Source organism: Kogia breviceps, chromosome 4 (assembly GCF_026419965.1).
Source record: "Kogia breviceps isolate mKogBre1 chromosome 4, mKogBre1 haplotype 1, whole genome shotgun sequence".
Taxonomy (NCBI): Eukaryota; Metazoa; Chordata; class Mammalia; order Artiodactyla; family Physeteridae; genus Kogia; species Kogia breviceps.
The window spans coordinates 109371587-109386213 of NC_081313.1; the positions used below are offsets into that span (position 1 = coordinate 109371587).

The 14627-nt window shown below is 38.4% G+C and overlaps 1 protein-coding gene across 1 annotated transcript in view; it reads right to left on the reverse strand.

Annotated features, from left to right (window-relative positions):
• Positions 1-14627, reverse strand: part of MEIKIN (meiotic kinetochore factor) — a 215199-nt gene that overhangs the window by 159579 nt on the left and 40993 nt on the right. Inside the window, exons 6-7 of the mRNA XM_067031545.1 lie at positions 14539-14578; positions 6707-6771 (exon numbers count right to left, since the gene is read on the reverse strand). Of these exons, the coding sequence (XP_066887646.1) occupies positions 6707-6771; positions 14539-14578 (105 nt within the window). The remainder of the gene's footprint in view (positions 1-6706; positions 6772-14538; positions 14579-14627) is intronic.

Genomic DNA, 14627 nt, shown 5'->3' on the forward strand with positions numbered 1-14627 from the left:
CACATATCTTCATTTCTTAAATACAACCACACTAAAAAGGACTCAATTTCCTGGGCTACCAGTTTTCTTAACATATACTGCAACACTGTGACAAAAATAAATAGAGGGAGTCAGGGTCAAGACGGTGTACTAGAAGGAAACAAAATTCGCATCTCCTCACAACTAGGGCACCTAGCAGGCACCGATGGGGGACCACAGACACCTAAGGGGATGGAGGAACCCCCAGCGACATGTGATCTCTCCTTCTGGTTTGTTCCCCCACCCCACCCCACCCTTTTTTTTTCTTTTTTCTGTTGTGGTTTTATTTTACCTTGTTGCCGATGTTTCAATTATAGTTTTATTTTTCCTAATATATTTTTCATCTTTCTACTTTTATTTTGTTTTTTTATTCTTTGATATTTTACTGCTCCTTTTGTTCTTTTTATTAATTTTTTTTTTTTATCACGCCACGAAGCTTGTGGGATCTTGGTTCCCAAGCTGAAGGTCAGGCCCAAGCTCCTGTGGTGGGAGTTCCAAGATGAAACAACTGGACTAACAGAGAAACATCAAACCTCAGGGAATATCAATCAGAGTGAGGCCTCAGGGAGATCCTCATCTCAGCACCAAGACCCAGCTCTATTCAACTGCCTGCAAACTCCAGTTCTGGATGTCTCAGGCCAAACAACCAGTAAGACAGGAATACAGCACCACACATCAACAACAACAAAAAATGAAGCAACAAAAAAATATGTTACAGGGCTTCCCTGGTGGTGCAGTGGTTGAGAGTCCGCCTGCTGATGCAGGGGACATGGGTTCGTGCCCCGGTCCTGGGAGATCACACATGCCATGGAGTGGCTAAGCCCATGAGCCATGGCTGCTGAGCCTGCACGTCCGGAGCCTGTGCTCCACAATGGGGGAGGCCACAACAGTGAGAGGCCCGCGTAACGCAAAAAAAAAAAAAAAAAAAAAAAAATGTTACAGACAAAGGAGCAAGGTAAAAACCTACAAGACCAAATAAATGAAGGTGAAATAGGCAACCTACCTGAAAAAGAATTCAGAGTAATGATAGTAAAGATGATCCAAAATCTCAGACACAGAATGGAGAAAATACAAGAAACACTTAACAAGGCTCTAGAAGAACTAAAGAGCAAACAAACAGTGATGAAGAACACAATTAGTGAAATTAAAAATACTCTAGAAGGAATCAATAACAGAATAACCAAGGCAGAAGAACAGATAAGTGAGCAGGAAGACAATATGGTGGAAATAACTGCCAGGGAGCAGAATAAAGAAAAAAGAATGAAAAGAATTGAGGACAGTCTCAGAGACCTCTGGGACAACATTAAACGCACCAACATTCGAATTATAGGGGTCCCAAAGAAGAAGAGAAAAAAAGGGGTCTGAGAAAATATTTGAAGAGATTATAGTCGAAAACTTCCCTAACATGAGAAAGGAAATAGTTAATCAATTCCAGGAAGCACAGAGAGTCCGATACAGGATAAATCCAAGGAGATACACGCCAAGACACATATTAATCAAACTATCAAAAATTAAGTAGAAAATAAAAATATTAAAAGCAGGAAGGGAAAAGGAACAGGTAACATACAAGGGAATCCCCATAAGGTTAACAGCTGATTTTTTAGCAGAAACTCTGCAAGCCATAAGGGAGTGGCAGGGCATATTTAAAGTGATTAAAGGAAAAACCTACAACCAAGATTACTCTACCCAGCAGAAAAAACCTACAACCAAGATTACTCTACCCAGCAAGGATCTCATTCAGATTTGATGGAGAAATTAAAACCTTTACAGATAAGCGAAAGTTAGAATTCAGCACCACCAAACCAGCTTTACAATAAATGCTGAAGGAAATTCTCTAGGTGGGAAACACGAGAAGGAAAAGACTTACAAAAACAAACCCAAAGCAATTAACAAAATGGTAATAGGAACATACATATCAATAACTGCCTTAAATGTAAATGGATTAAAAGCTCCAACCAAAAGACACAGACTGGCTGAATGGATACAAAAACAAGACCAGTATACATACTGTCTACAAGACTCCCACTTCAGACCTAGGGACACATACAGACTGAAAGTGAGGGGATGGAAAAAGATGTTCCATGCAAATGGAAATTACAAGAAAGCTGGAGTAGCAATTCTCATATCAGACAGAATAGACCTTACAATAAAGACTATTACAAGAGACAACAGAGGACACTACATAATGATCAAGGGATCAATCCAAGAAGAAGATATAACAATTGTAAATATCCATGCACCCAACATAGGAGCACCTCAATACATGAGGCAAATGCTAACAGCCATAAAAGGGGAAATCGACAGTAACACAATCATAGTAGGGGACTTTAACACCCCACTTTCACCAATGGAGAGATCATTCAAAATGAAAATAAATAAGGAAACACAAGTTTTGAATGATACGTTAAACAAGATGGACGTAATTGGTATTTATAGGACATTCCATCCAAACACAACAGAATATGCTTTCTTCTCAAGTGCTCATGGAACATTCTCCAGATTGATCATATCTTGTGTCACAAATCAAGCCTTGGTAAATAGAAGAAAACTGAAATCGTCTCAAGTATCTTTTCCGAACACAACTCTATGAGACTACATATCTATTACAGGAAAAAACCTGTAAAAAGTACAAACACCTGTAGTCTAACCAATACACTACTAAATAACCAAGAGACCACTGAGAAATCAAAAAATACCTAGAAAAAAAATGACAATGAAAATACGATGACCCAAAACCTATGGGATGCAGCAAAAGCAATTCTAAGAGGGAAGTTTATAGTAAAACAATCCTACCTCAAGAAACAAGAAAAATCTCAAACAAACTAACGTTACACCTAAGGCAGTTAGAGAAAGAAGAACAAAAAATCCCCAAAGTTAGCAGAAGGAAAGAAATCATAAAGATAAGATCAGAAATAAATGAAAAAGAAATGAAGATAACAGTAGCAAAGAACAATAAAACTAAAAACTGGTTCTTTAAGAAGATAAACAAAATTGATAAGCCATTAGCCAGACTCACAAAAAAAAGGGAGAAGACTCAAATCAACAGAATTAGAAATGAAAAAGGAGAAGTAACAACTGACAATGAAGAAATACAAAGGATCATGAGAGATTACTACAAGCAACTATATGCCAATAAAATGGAAACCTGGAAGAAATGGACAAATTCTTAGAAAAGCACAACCTTCCACGACTGAACCATGTGGAAATAGAAAATATAAGCAGACCAATCACAAGCACTGCAATTGAAACTGTGATTAAAAATCTTCCAACAAACAAAAGCCTAGGACCAGATGGCTTCACAGGCAAATTCTATCAAACATTTAGAGAAGACCTAACACCTATTCTTAAACTCTTCCAAAATATAGCAGAGGGAGGAACACTCCAAAACTCATTCTATGAGGCCACCATCACCCTGATACCAAAACCAGACAAAGATGTCACAAAGAAAGAAAACTATAGGCCAGTATCACTGATGAACATAGATGCAAAAATCCTCAACAAAATACTAGCAAACAATGCAACAGCACATTAAAAGGATCATACACCACGATAAGTGGGGTTTATCCCAGGAATGCAAAGATTATTCAATATATGCAAATCAATCATTGTGATATACCATATTAACAAACAGAAGGATAAAACCATATGATCATCTCAATACATGCAGAAAAAGCTTTTGACAAAATTCAACGTCAATTTATGATAAAATCTCTCCAGAAAGTAGGCATAGAGGGAATCTACCTCAACATAATAAAGGCTGTATAAGACAACCCCATAGCCAACATCGTTTTCAATGGTGAAAAACTGAAACCATTGCCTCTAAGATCAGGAACAAGACAAGGTTGCCCACTCTCACCACTATTATTCAACAGTTTTGGAAGTTTTAGCCACAGCAATCAGAGAAGAAAAAGAAATAAATGGAATGCAAATTGGAAAAGAAGACGTAAAACTGTCACAGTTTGCAGATAACATAACACTATACATAGAGAATCCTAAAGATGCTACCAGAGGGCTTCCCTAGTGGCACAGTGGTTGAGAGTCCGCCTGCCGATGCAGGGGACACTGGTTCGTGCCCCGGTCCGGGAAGATCCCACATGCCACGGAGCGGCTGGGCCCGTGAGCCATGGCCGCTGAGCCTGCGCATCCGGAGCCTGTGCTCCGCAATAGGAGAGGTCACAACAGTGAGAGGCCCGCGTACCGCAAAAAAATAAATAAAATAAAAAAATAATAAAGATGTACCAGAAAACTACTAGAGCTAATCAATCAATTTGGTAGAGTAGCAGGATACAAAATTAATGCACAGAAATCACTTGCATTCCTATACACTAATGATGAAAAATCTGCAAGAGTAATTATGGAAACACTCTCATTTACCATTGCAACAAAAGAATAAAATACCTAGGAATAAACCTACCTAAGGAGAAAAAAGACCTGTATGCAGAAAACTATAAGACACTGATGAAATAAATTAAAGATGATGGAAACAGATGGAGAGATATACCATGTTCTTGGATTGGAAGAATCAATACTGTGAAAATGACTATACTACCCAAAGCAATCTACAGATTCATTGCAATCCTTATCAAACTACCAATGTCATTTTTCACAGAACTAGAACAAAAAATTGCACAATTTGTATGGAAACACAAAAGACCCTGAATAGCCAAAGCTATCTTGAGAAAGAAAAACAGAGCTGGAGGAATCAGGCTCCCAGACTTCAGACTATACTACAAAGCTACAGTAATCAAGACCATATGGTACTGGCACAAAAACAAAAATATAGATCAATGGTACAGGATAGAAAGCTCAGAGATAAACCCACCCACATAAGATCACCTTATCTTTGATAAAGGAGGCATTAGTATACAATGGAGAAAATACAGTCTCTTCAATAAGTGGTGCTGGGAAAACTGGACAGCTACATGTAAAAGAATGAAATTAGAACACTTCCTAACACCATACACAAAAATAAACTCCAGATGGATTAAAGACCTAAATGTAAGGCCAGACACTCTAAAACTCATAGAGGAAAACATAGGCAGAACACTCTAGGACATAAATTACAGCAAGATCCTTTTTGACCCACCTCCTAGAGAAATGGAAATAAAAACAAAAATAAACAAATGGGACCTAATGAAACTTAAAAGCTTTTGCACAGTAAAGGAAACCATAAACATGACTCAAAGACAACCCTCAGATGGGAGAAAATATTTGCAAATGAAGCAACTGACAAAGGATTAATCACAAAATATACAGCAGCTCATGCAGCTCAATATCAAAAAAATAAACAACTCAATCCAAAAATGGTTAGAAGACCTAAACAGACATTTCTCCAAAGCAGATATACAGATTGCCAACAAACATATAAAAAGATGCTCAACATCACTAATCATTAGAGAAATGCAAATCAAAACTACAATGAGGTATCACCTCACACCACTTAGAATGGCCATCAACAAAAAAATCTACAAACAATAAATGCTGGAGAGGGTGTGGAGAAAAGCGAACCCTCTTGCACTGTTGGTGGAAATGTAAATTGATACAGCCACTATGGAGAACAGTATGGAGGTTCCTTAAAAAGCTAAAAATAGAACTACCATATGACCCAGCAATCCCACTACTGGGCATGGACCCTGAAAAAACCATAATTCAGACAGAGTCATGTACCACAATGTTCACTGCAGCTGTATTTACAATAGCCAGGACATGGTAGCAACCTAAGTGTCCATCAACAGATGAATGGATAAAGAAGATGTGGCACATATATACAATGGAATATTACTCAGCCATAAAAAGAAATGAAACTGAGTTATTTGTAATGAGGTGGATAGACCTGGAATCTGTCATACAGAGTGAAGTAAGTCAGAAGGATAAAAACAAATACCGTATGCTAACACATATATATGGAATCTAAAAAAAAAAAAAAAATGTCATGAAGAGATTAGTGGTAGGATGGGAATAAAACACAGACCTACTAGAGCATGGACTTGAGGATATGGGGAGGGGGAAGGGTAAGCTGTGACGATGTGAGAGAGTGGCAGGGACATATACACACTACCAAATGTAAATTAGATAGCTAGTGGGAAGCTACAGCATAGCACAGGGAGTTCACCTCTGTGCTTTGTGACCACCTAGAGGGGTGGGATAGGGAGGGTGGGAGGGAGGGTGATACAAGAGGGAAGAGTTATGGGAACATATGTATATGTATAACTGATTCACTTTGTTGTAAAGGAGAAACTAACACACTATTGTAAAACAGTTATACTCAAATAAAGATGTTAAAAAAAAAATGGTTCTGATGAACCTAGGGGGAGGACAGGAATAAAGACACAGACGTAGAGAATGGAGTTGAGGAATGGGGAGGGGGAAGGGTAAGCAGGGACAAAGTGAGATAGTAGTATTGACATATATACACCACCAAATGTAAAATAGATAGCTACTGGGAAGCAGCTGCGTGGCACAGGGAGATCAGCTCGGTGTTTTGCAACCACCTAGAGGGGTCGGATAAGGAGGGTGGGAGGGAGACACAAGAGGGAGGGGATGTGGCAATACACATATGCATATAGCTGATTCAGTTTGTTATACAGCATAAACTAACACAACACTCAAAAGCAATTAGACTCCAATAAAGATGTTAAAAATAAATAAATAGAGGATTATAAAAATGATTAGTTTCATTACTAATTACCTGATTCTGAATTTGAAGTACTCTTTGGTTTTGGAGAAATACTTTGGTCTGCTAACATCATCATGCTAGAATAAGAACAAATTAATGGGATTCTTTTACACTTTCAGTAACTTTTGAGAATCCTCAAAAAATACTTAAAGACATTTCTATGCAATCAATTATTCTATAGAAAAAATAAAGCTAGTTAGAAAAAATGCTAACATATCTATATGGACAAATAGTTTCATAATAAAGGGCAATATACTTATACATCCATCAGTGTGAGACAATATGTGTAGAGGACAAAGCATAGTATTTAGAATCAGACAGACCTTGATTTAAAGCTCAGTTCTGCTACTTACACTTCAGTGGCCTTGGGAAAGTTACTTTATGTGTCTTGAGTCTTGATTATCTCATTTATGGAAAAGGAATAGCAATCTTCTTTTCCAGGATTCTTTTTTTTTTTTAAGAAATGATATCTCATTACCTTTTTAAAGAAAATATTTATTTATTTATTTATTTATTTATTTATTTATTTATTTATTTTGGCTGTGCTGGGTTTTAGTTGTGGCACACAGGATGTTCTCAGCAGCATGCAGGATCTTTTTTTTTAAGTTGCAGCATGTAGACTTCTTAGTTGAGGCATGCCGACTCTTAGTTGCAGCATGACTCTTAGTTGTGGCATACACGTAGGATCTAATTCCCCAACCAGGTATCGAACCTGGGTCCCCTGTATTGGGAGCTTGCAGTCTTACCCACTGGACCACCTGGGAAGTCTCTTGTTTTCCAGGATTCTTGTGGTAAGGACCTCAAGTAATATTAGAGATAATACTTTTAAAAAATTAATACTCTTTTCTATTTTATACTTTCACAAATGAGATTGCCCCCAATCCTATCCAAATGTGTAAAAGAGGATTAGCTATTACAAGAGGAATGCAAAAGAATCAAAGCTCAGCCTTTGACCATCAAAGTGGAATTTCTGAGTCCCCAGCAAGACAGTGGAGTTGAAAACTAAATGTCAGAAGATGATTTTTAAATTCCTATTACTGCTTTAGTGAAAAGTTGAACTCAGTAAGCAAAAAAAGTATTTTATTCCTTCATATTTCCCCTTTAAATTCATCCTGTTAAAAACTATAATTCAGAAAGACACATGCACCCCCATGTTCATAGCAGCACTATTCACAATAGCCAACACATGGAAACAACCTAAATGTCCATCCTTAGATGAACAGATAAAGATGTGGTACATATATACAATGGAATACTACTCAGTCATAAAAATGAACAAAATAATGCTATTTGCAGCAACATGGATGCAACTAGAGATTATCATGCTATGTGAAGTAAGTCAGAAAGAGAAAGACAAATACCATATTATATCACTTATACATGGAATCTAAAATATGACACGAATGAACCTATCTATGAAACAGAATCAGAATGACAGACATAGAGAACAGACTGGTGGTTGCCAAGAGGGAGAGGATTGGGGGAGGGATGGAGTGGGAGGTTGGAGTTAGCAGATGTAAGCTTTTATATATAGAATGTATAAACAACAAGGTCCTACTGTATAGCACAGAGAACTATATTCAATATCATATGATAAACTATAATGGAAAAGAATATTTTAAAAAGAATGTATATATATATATAATGGAATCACTTTGCTGCACAGCAGAAATTAAGACATTGTAAATCAACTATACTTCAATAAAAAATATTGGAAAAAAAGAATCAGATACAAAAAAATAAATTCATCCTGTCAAAATAGTACTTTCTTGCCCCTTTCAGGTGTATTCTGTTGCTTTTGTGGTATTCTCTGGCCAATAAATAGTCATTTTTAGGTAATAAAAAGCCCAGCATAATATCACAACACTAAACTCTTATTACCCAACTTAAACCTCTTCCTTTTCCCAACTTACGTGTGATTTAGACTCATAACCTGCAGTGAGGAAACCAACCATCGCTGTTATTTTTCTCTATTTCTTGATCTTTTTCCTTCCCCATTTGTTAACTACTCTTTAGGATCCTTTGGCATTGGAGTAGCAGGAAGGAACTGTAGGAAAGGTCTTTCCTGATCTTTTTTTTTTAACATCTTTATTGGAGTATAATTGCTTTACAATGGTGTGTTAGTTTCTGCTTTACAACAAAGTGAATCAGTTATACATATACATATGTTCCCATATCTCTTCCCTCTTGTGTCTCCCTCCCTTCCACCCTCCCTATCCCACCCCTCTAGGTGGTCACAAACCACCTAGCTGATCTCCCTGTGCCATGCGGCTGCTTCCCACTAGCTATCCACCCTGCGTTTGGTAGTGTATATATGTCCATGCCACTCTCTCACTTCATCTTAACTGATACTATTATAATATGTCCTTGGTGCCCTTTGGGCATGACAGATAACCAAATGCAGACTCTTTCAAACCTGAAGTAGTTTTTTAAAAATAAATTTATTTATTTTATTTTTGGCTGCGTTGGGTCTTTGTTGCTGTGCCCCGGCTTTCTCTAGTTGCAGTGAGTGGGGGCTACTCTTCGTTGCAGTGCGTGGGTCTCTCACTGCGGTGTCTTCTCTTGTTGTGGAGCACGGGCTCTAGGTGTGCAGGCTTCAGTAGTTGTGGCTTGCAGGCTCTAGAGCGCGGGCTCAGTAATTGTGGCCCACGGGCCTAGGTGCTCCGTGGCGTGGGGGATCTTCCTGGACCAGGGCTCGAACCTGTGTCCCCTGCATTGGCAGGCAGATTCTTAACCATTGCGCCACCAGGGAAGCCCAAACCTGAAGCATTTTGAAGGGTTTGGTGATAAGACTTCCCTATCTCTGGGGCTCTCTCACCTGCTCTTTATGATGTCCTCAGCTTTTCAATTTGATGGTAGAATTTCCAGTCTCTTTCAGTCAAGTTTATTTTGTCCTTTCCAGGAAGTCATATTGGGCATGATCCCTTTCAAGATGATCCCTTTTGTGGGATCTATGTTTGACGTCTGGGCAATATGCTAAAATCTTTGCTGTGCCAAACTCTGAAAGTATTTCTAGTGTCCTCTTATCAGCCATTCCAAAGCATCTAACAGACCTTCTTGCTTTTAGCTTTACCAGGTGTGAGTCAGAAACCAAATTCCAGGGAACATATGTTGAACTTTCCAAATGGATCTCTGGGAGCTTCTCTCTTGTGTTGAGGTGAGGGAGAAGTTTCCCCCTCTCCTTGCATATGACACCAATAACTCTTATCAAAGAAATAAACATTCTTGATCATTTCATCCTCTTAGTGCATTCTTTGTCTTTTCTTAAATAGCTTAGAGATTGGTGATGGTCTAATGTTGAAAGAATTAGGTTTTGATCTCACTTATTACAAATTCTACATAGATGGCTCTACACAGAATAGGGGATGGGGTAATTGTCATTTTTATTTTGTTCTCATCTATTAAGGTCACTGTCCAAACTCTAAGACTACATGAAAGCATATTTAACATCCTGCTACATTCCTCAAGGTCCTATTAACATATATAGATTAAGGCTTGTGGACAGAACCACAGAGTTTTACATGAATTACAGAGTTTTACTATAAGAACTCATGTGACCTAAGATAGATCCCCCCTCTACGCCTTCCAGCCTAAAGGTTTATTGGAAAGATAAAGGGGACAGAGGCTTAGGAAACAAGCAGTTAGACAATGGGGACTGACTTCTCTCCTTCAAGCCCAAAATCTGGAGGTGGGAGTAACAGGTGTGATGATGACATTAGAAGAGGTGAAGAGAAAGCCCAAAGTAGAGGGCATGTGCCAAACTCCCTGTTTAGAACTCTAGGAGAAAACATCCACACAAGGTGGAAACTCAACATAAAAATAAGAGCTTGGGATACTCAGGCAGAGAGGAGGCCTCAGCCCTCCTAAGAGTCCCTTAATTCCTGTATACTGTAAACTAGTTCTCAAGGTTCCACATACCAAAGGCAATGCAGAGAAGGTGGTCAACTTTAGAACCAAAATACCTGGCATAGGGCTGTTGTATCTAGGTGAGTTTACCACGAAGGTTATAGAAAGGCAACTAAGTCGAAGTCTGGATGGAGGACTTCAAAGAGATTTAAGGGGTTTGGGGTGGCAATAAAAGCTAAGGTGAGGAAAAATCAGCAATGGAGGACTTCAGGCCCAAAATACAGCTGTAAGTTCATCAATGACTTTATCAGTAGAGTCCAGCCCAGGTATGAACTAGTCTTGAAATCTGCAGCACAAATTAGTAAAAATTCAGAGACAACTTATGGATCCCAGACACCCTCAAGACCCAACTTCACCCCTCCCCCACCTCTGGCCTATACACCTATATTTAGGGTGACAATTTGTCCAAACTGGGACCTTTCTGAGAGTAAAAGGAAGCTCTATAAAAGATTATGTGAGAACAGCAGGCACATACTGGGACTGTCCCAGGCAAATCAAGAGGTATGATCATCCTCAGGGATATGGAGTGGGAGAAAATCTGAGACTCAGCTTTTACCCAAAAGAGACTTTTACCTGGAAGTAACTGGATGGCATTAATAACTTTAACTCATCATTTCCCTGCTAAACAGGGGAGAAAGGTGATCAAAGACCGTGAGAAGTTTAGATCAGTTATTTTAAAAAATAAATCAATAAAGCTATATTTTCTTAACAATTTAGCCTTAGAATTTTCGCTGTTGTTCACCAAGGAAGAATAATTCACCCAAGAATAATAGTCATTGATTTTCTTTTCTTCAGAAATTTCTCATCATTTAGATGCAAGCATAACTATAAGGAGCCTATCACACTAAAACTATTCTTTTCTCACTCTACACACTTTCCCAAGGGAACAACTATGCTTTCAGCCCAGAACCTTTCCCTTGCTTTCCAGGCTGGGATATACAAATGCCTGCTAAATATGTCCACTTCAAAGTGCTGTAGGTATTTCAGTGTTTTCCAGACCTGTCACTCCAACTCACTCTTGCTTTTCCATTTGTTTCCTTCACGTAGTGAATGAGTCATCATTCATCCTATTTCCTAAGTCAGAGGGCTGAGGTCATCACGGACTCCATCTTCCTCTCTTAACCAACCAATCATTAAAAACAGTTGATTATCACTCTTGAATTGTTCTCAAGTTTTCCTTCTAAGCAATCCTTGCCACTAAAGTTCAAGTCCTAATCATGCCTCACTTGGAATGCCACGATAGTCATCCCTTCAATCTAATCACTCCTAATCCATCTTCTTCCTTGCTGCAAGAGTGATTGCAAAGACAGAAATATGATGCATATGTTTGTGAAGAGGTAGGATGACTGGCAAGAATTTTGGTTGGGTAATTAAAAATTCCACAGACATTTTTGCTCAGCAGTTTATCAGTCCTTGCCCCCACACACTCAGCAACACAAAGTACCAATACTATAGATCCTCATCAAAGAAGACCACATTGTACTGTCTACCATTTAATTCTGGTTAAAAAAAATGTGGTTATATCTATATCGCCTATTAAAAATTATATGTCCTTGGTTTCCTTGGTCCTAACTTTCAATTTTAGAACATTTTCATCACCCCAAAAAGCAACCCTGTACCCGCTAGCAGTCAATTCTCATTACTTCCCAAACCTCCCAGTCTTAGGCAATCATTAATCTGCTTTCTGTCTCTATTGATTTGTCTATTCTTGCTATCTTATATGAATGAAACCATAAAATATGTGGTCTTGTATGATTGGCTTCTTTCAGTTAGCATAATATTTATAGGGCTCATCCATGTTGTAGTGCATATCAGAATTTCACTTCTTTTTGCTGTTGAATAACATCCCATTACGGATATACCATATTTTATTTATCTATTCATCATTAGATGGATATTTGGATTGTTTCTACTTTTTGGCTGTTATGAATAAACTTGTTGTGAACATTCATGTACAAGTTTTTGTGTACACATAGTTTTCATTTCTCTTAGGTATGCAAAACTAGGACTGAATTGCTGGGTCACATGTAACATTTGGAGGAACTGCCAAACTATTTTCCAAAGCACCTTCACTATTTAAAATTCTCATCAGCCATGTATGAGAGTTCCAACTTCTTCTAATCCAAGACAATACTTGTTATCTGTCTCTTTGATTATAACCATCCCAGTGGGTGTGAAGTGGTATCTCAATGAAGTTGATTTGCATTTCCCAAATGGATAATGATATTCAGTATCTTTTCATTTGCTTATGGGCCATTTGTTAATCTTCTATGGAGAAATGCCTGTTCAGATGCTTTGTCCATTTTTAAATCAGGTTATTTGTCCTTTTATTGTTGAGTTGTAAGAGTTCTTTACATCCTCTGCATACAATCCCCTTATTAGATATATGACTTGCAAATATTTTCTCCGTTGTGTATACTGTCTTTTCACTTTCTTGATAGTGTCTCCTGACTTTGTTCTTAAACTTGTATGAATTTTGTGTAAGTTCTTTCAACCTTTGAAGATTAGGTGTTAAAAAAATCATTATATTTTACAGCCCTACTGAAAATCTTTCATAGGTTCTCATCATATTCAGGAAAAAATAAAAATACCAGCTCTTAAGGTATTCATGATCCAGAATGTGACCACCTCCTTGAACATCTCTCTCATATACCTTACCCTTCAGTCTACATGCCCTAAGCCAAACTCATCTGCCCCTGGTAATATGTTTCTCTTCAGTCTTCCCCATTTTAATAAATGGCAACTCCATCCTTCCAGTTGCTCAAGCCAAAACCATGGTGTTAGCCTTGACTACTTTCATACTTCACCACTCAGTCCTTCAGTGGATCCTCTTAGTTCTTTCAAAATATATCCAAAATCCTACCTCTCACTATCTCCCCTCTTGCCACTCTGGTCCATACTCCAATATTTCTTGCCCAGATTAGGGCAGTAGTCTCCTAACTATAATTTCCCTAATTCCTTGCCTCATCATAGTCTATTCTCAACACAGCAGCTAGCATGATTCTTTTAAAACATAAGTCGTGGGCTTCCCTGGTGGCGCAGTGGTTGAGAATCCGCCTGCCGATGCAGGGGACACGGGTTCGTGCCCCGGTCCGGGAAGATCCCACATGCCGCGGAGCAACTAAGCCCGTGAGCCATGGCCACTAGGCCTGCGCGTCCGGAGCCTGTGCTCCACAACGGGAGAGGCCACAACAGTGAGAGGCCCGCATACCGCAAAAAATAAATAAATAAAACATAAGTCGTATCATATCATCCTTCTAAACCCTTCAAAGGCCTTCCAATTCACTTATATTTGACTAAAATGCCTTATATGATCTGGCCTCTTGCTTCCTCTCTCACTTTATCTCTTACCTCACTCCTCCTCCCGCACTTCACACCAGGAGCCCAGGCCTTTTTGCCTCAGGGCATGGCTCCAGCTATTCTCTCTACCTGGAATGTTCTTTTCTCCAATGAGTTACACAGCTTGCTGCTCTGTCTCCTTCTTTAGGTCTCTGCTCAAATGCTGCCTTTTCAATGGTGAGTCTAAGACCACACTACTTTAAAGAGCAAAACTCTATCCCAATACTCCCTAGTCCCCTATTTTGTTTTATGTTTTATTTTTCTCTACAGCATTCATTACCATATAGCATGGTATAAATTTACTTGCTTATTTATTTATTGTCCATCTCCTCCAACTAGAATGTGAACTCAAAGAAGGCAGAGATTTTGTTTTTAATCAATTTTGTTCACTACAGCAATTAGACAGATAGACAGACAGACAGATGGATAGATAGCAAATATACCTCCAGCAATCAGAACAGTTCTGGTATACAGTGAGTCCTCAACAAATATTGAATAAACAAACATCTGAATTTGTGAGTTACCAATCATACTTGCTATATAACTATTAGTACACAAAGTTTTAAAAGCACAACAACTTTTAAAATGTTAGTTCTTACACTTTTCTATGGCATTTCTGATAGTCTTCTGAAGAGGTACCTAAGAAAGGAAAAAAAAAACACAATCTATTAGAAATATAATTCAGGGG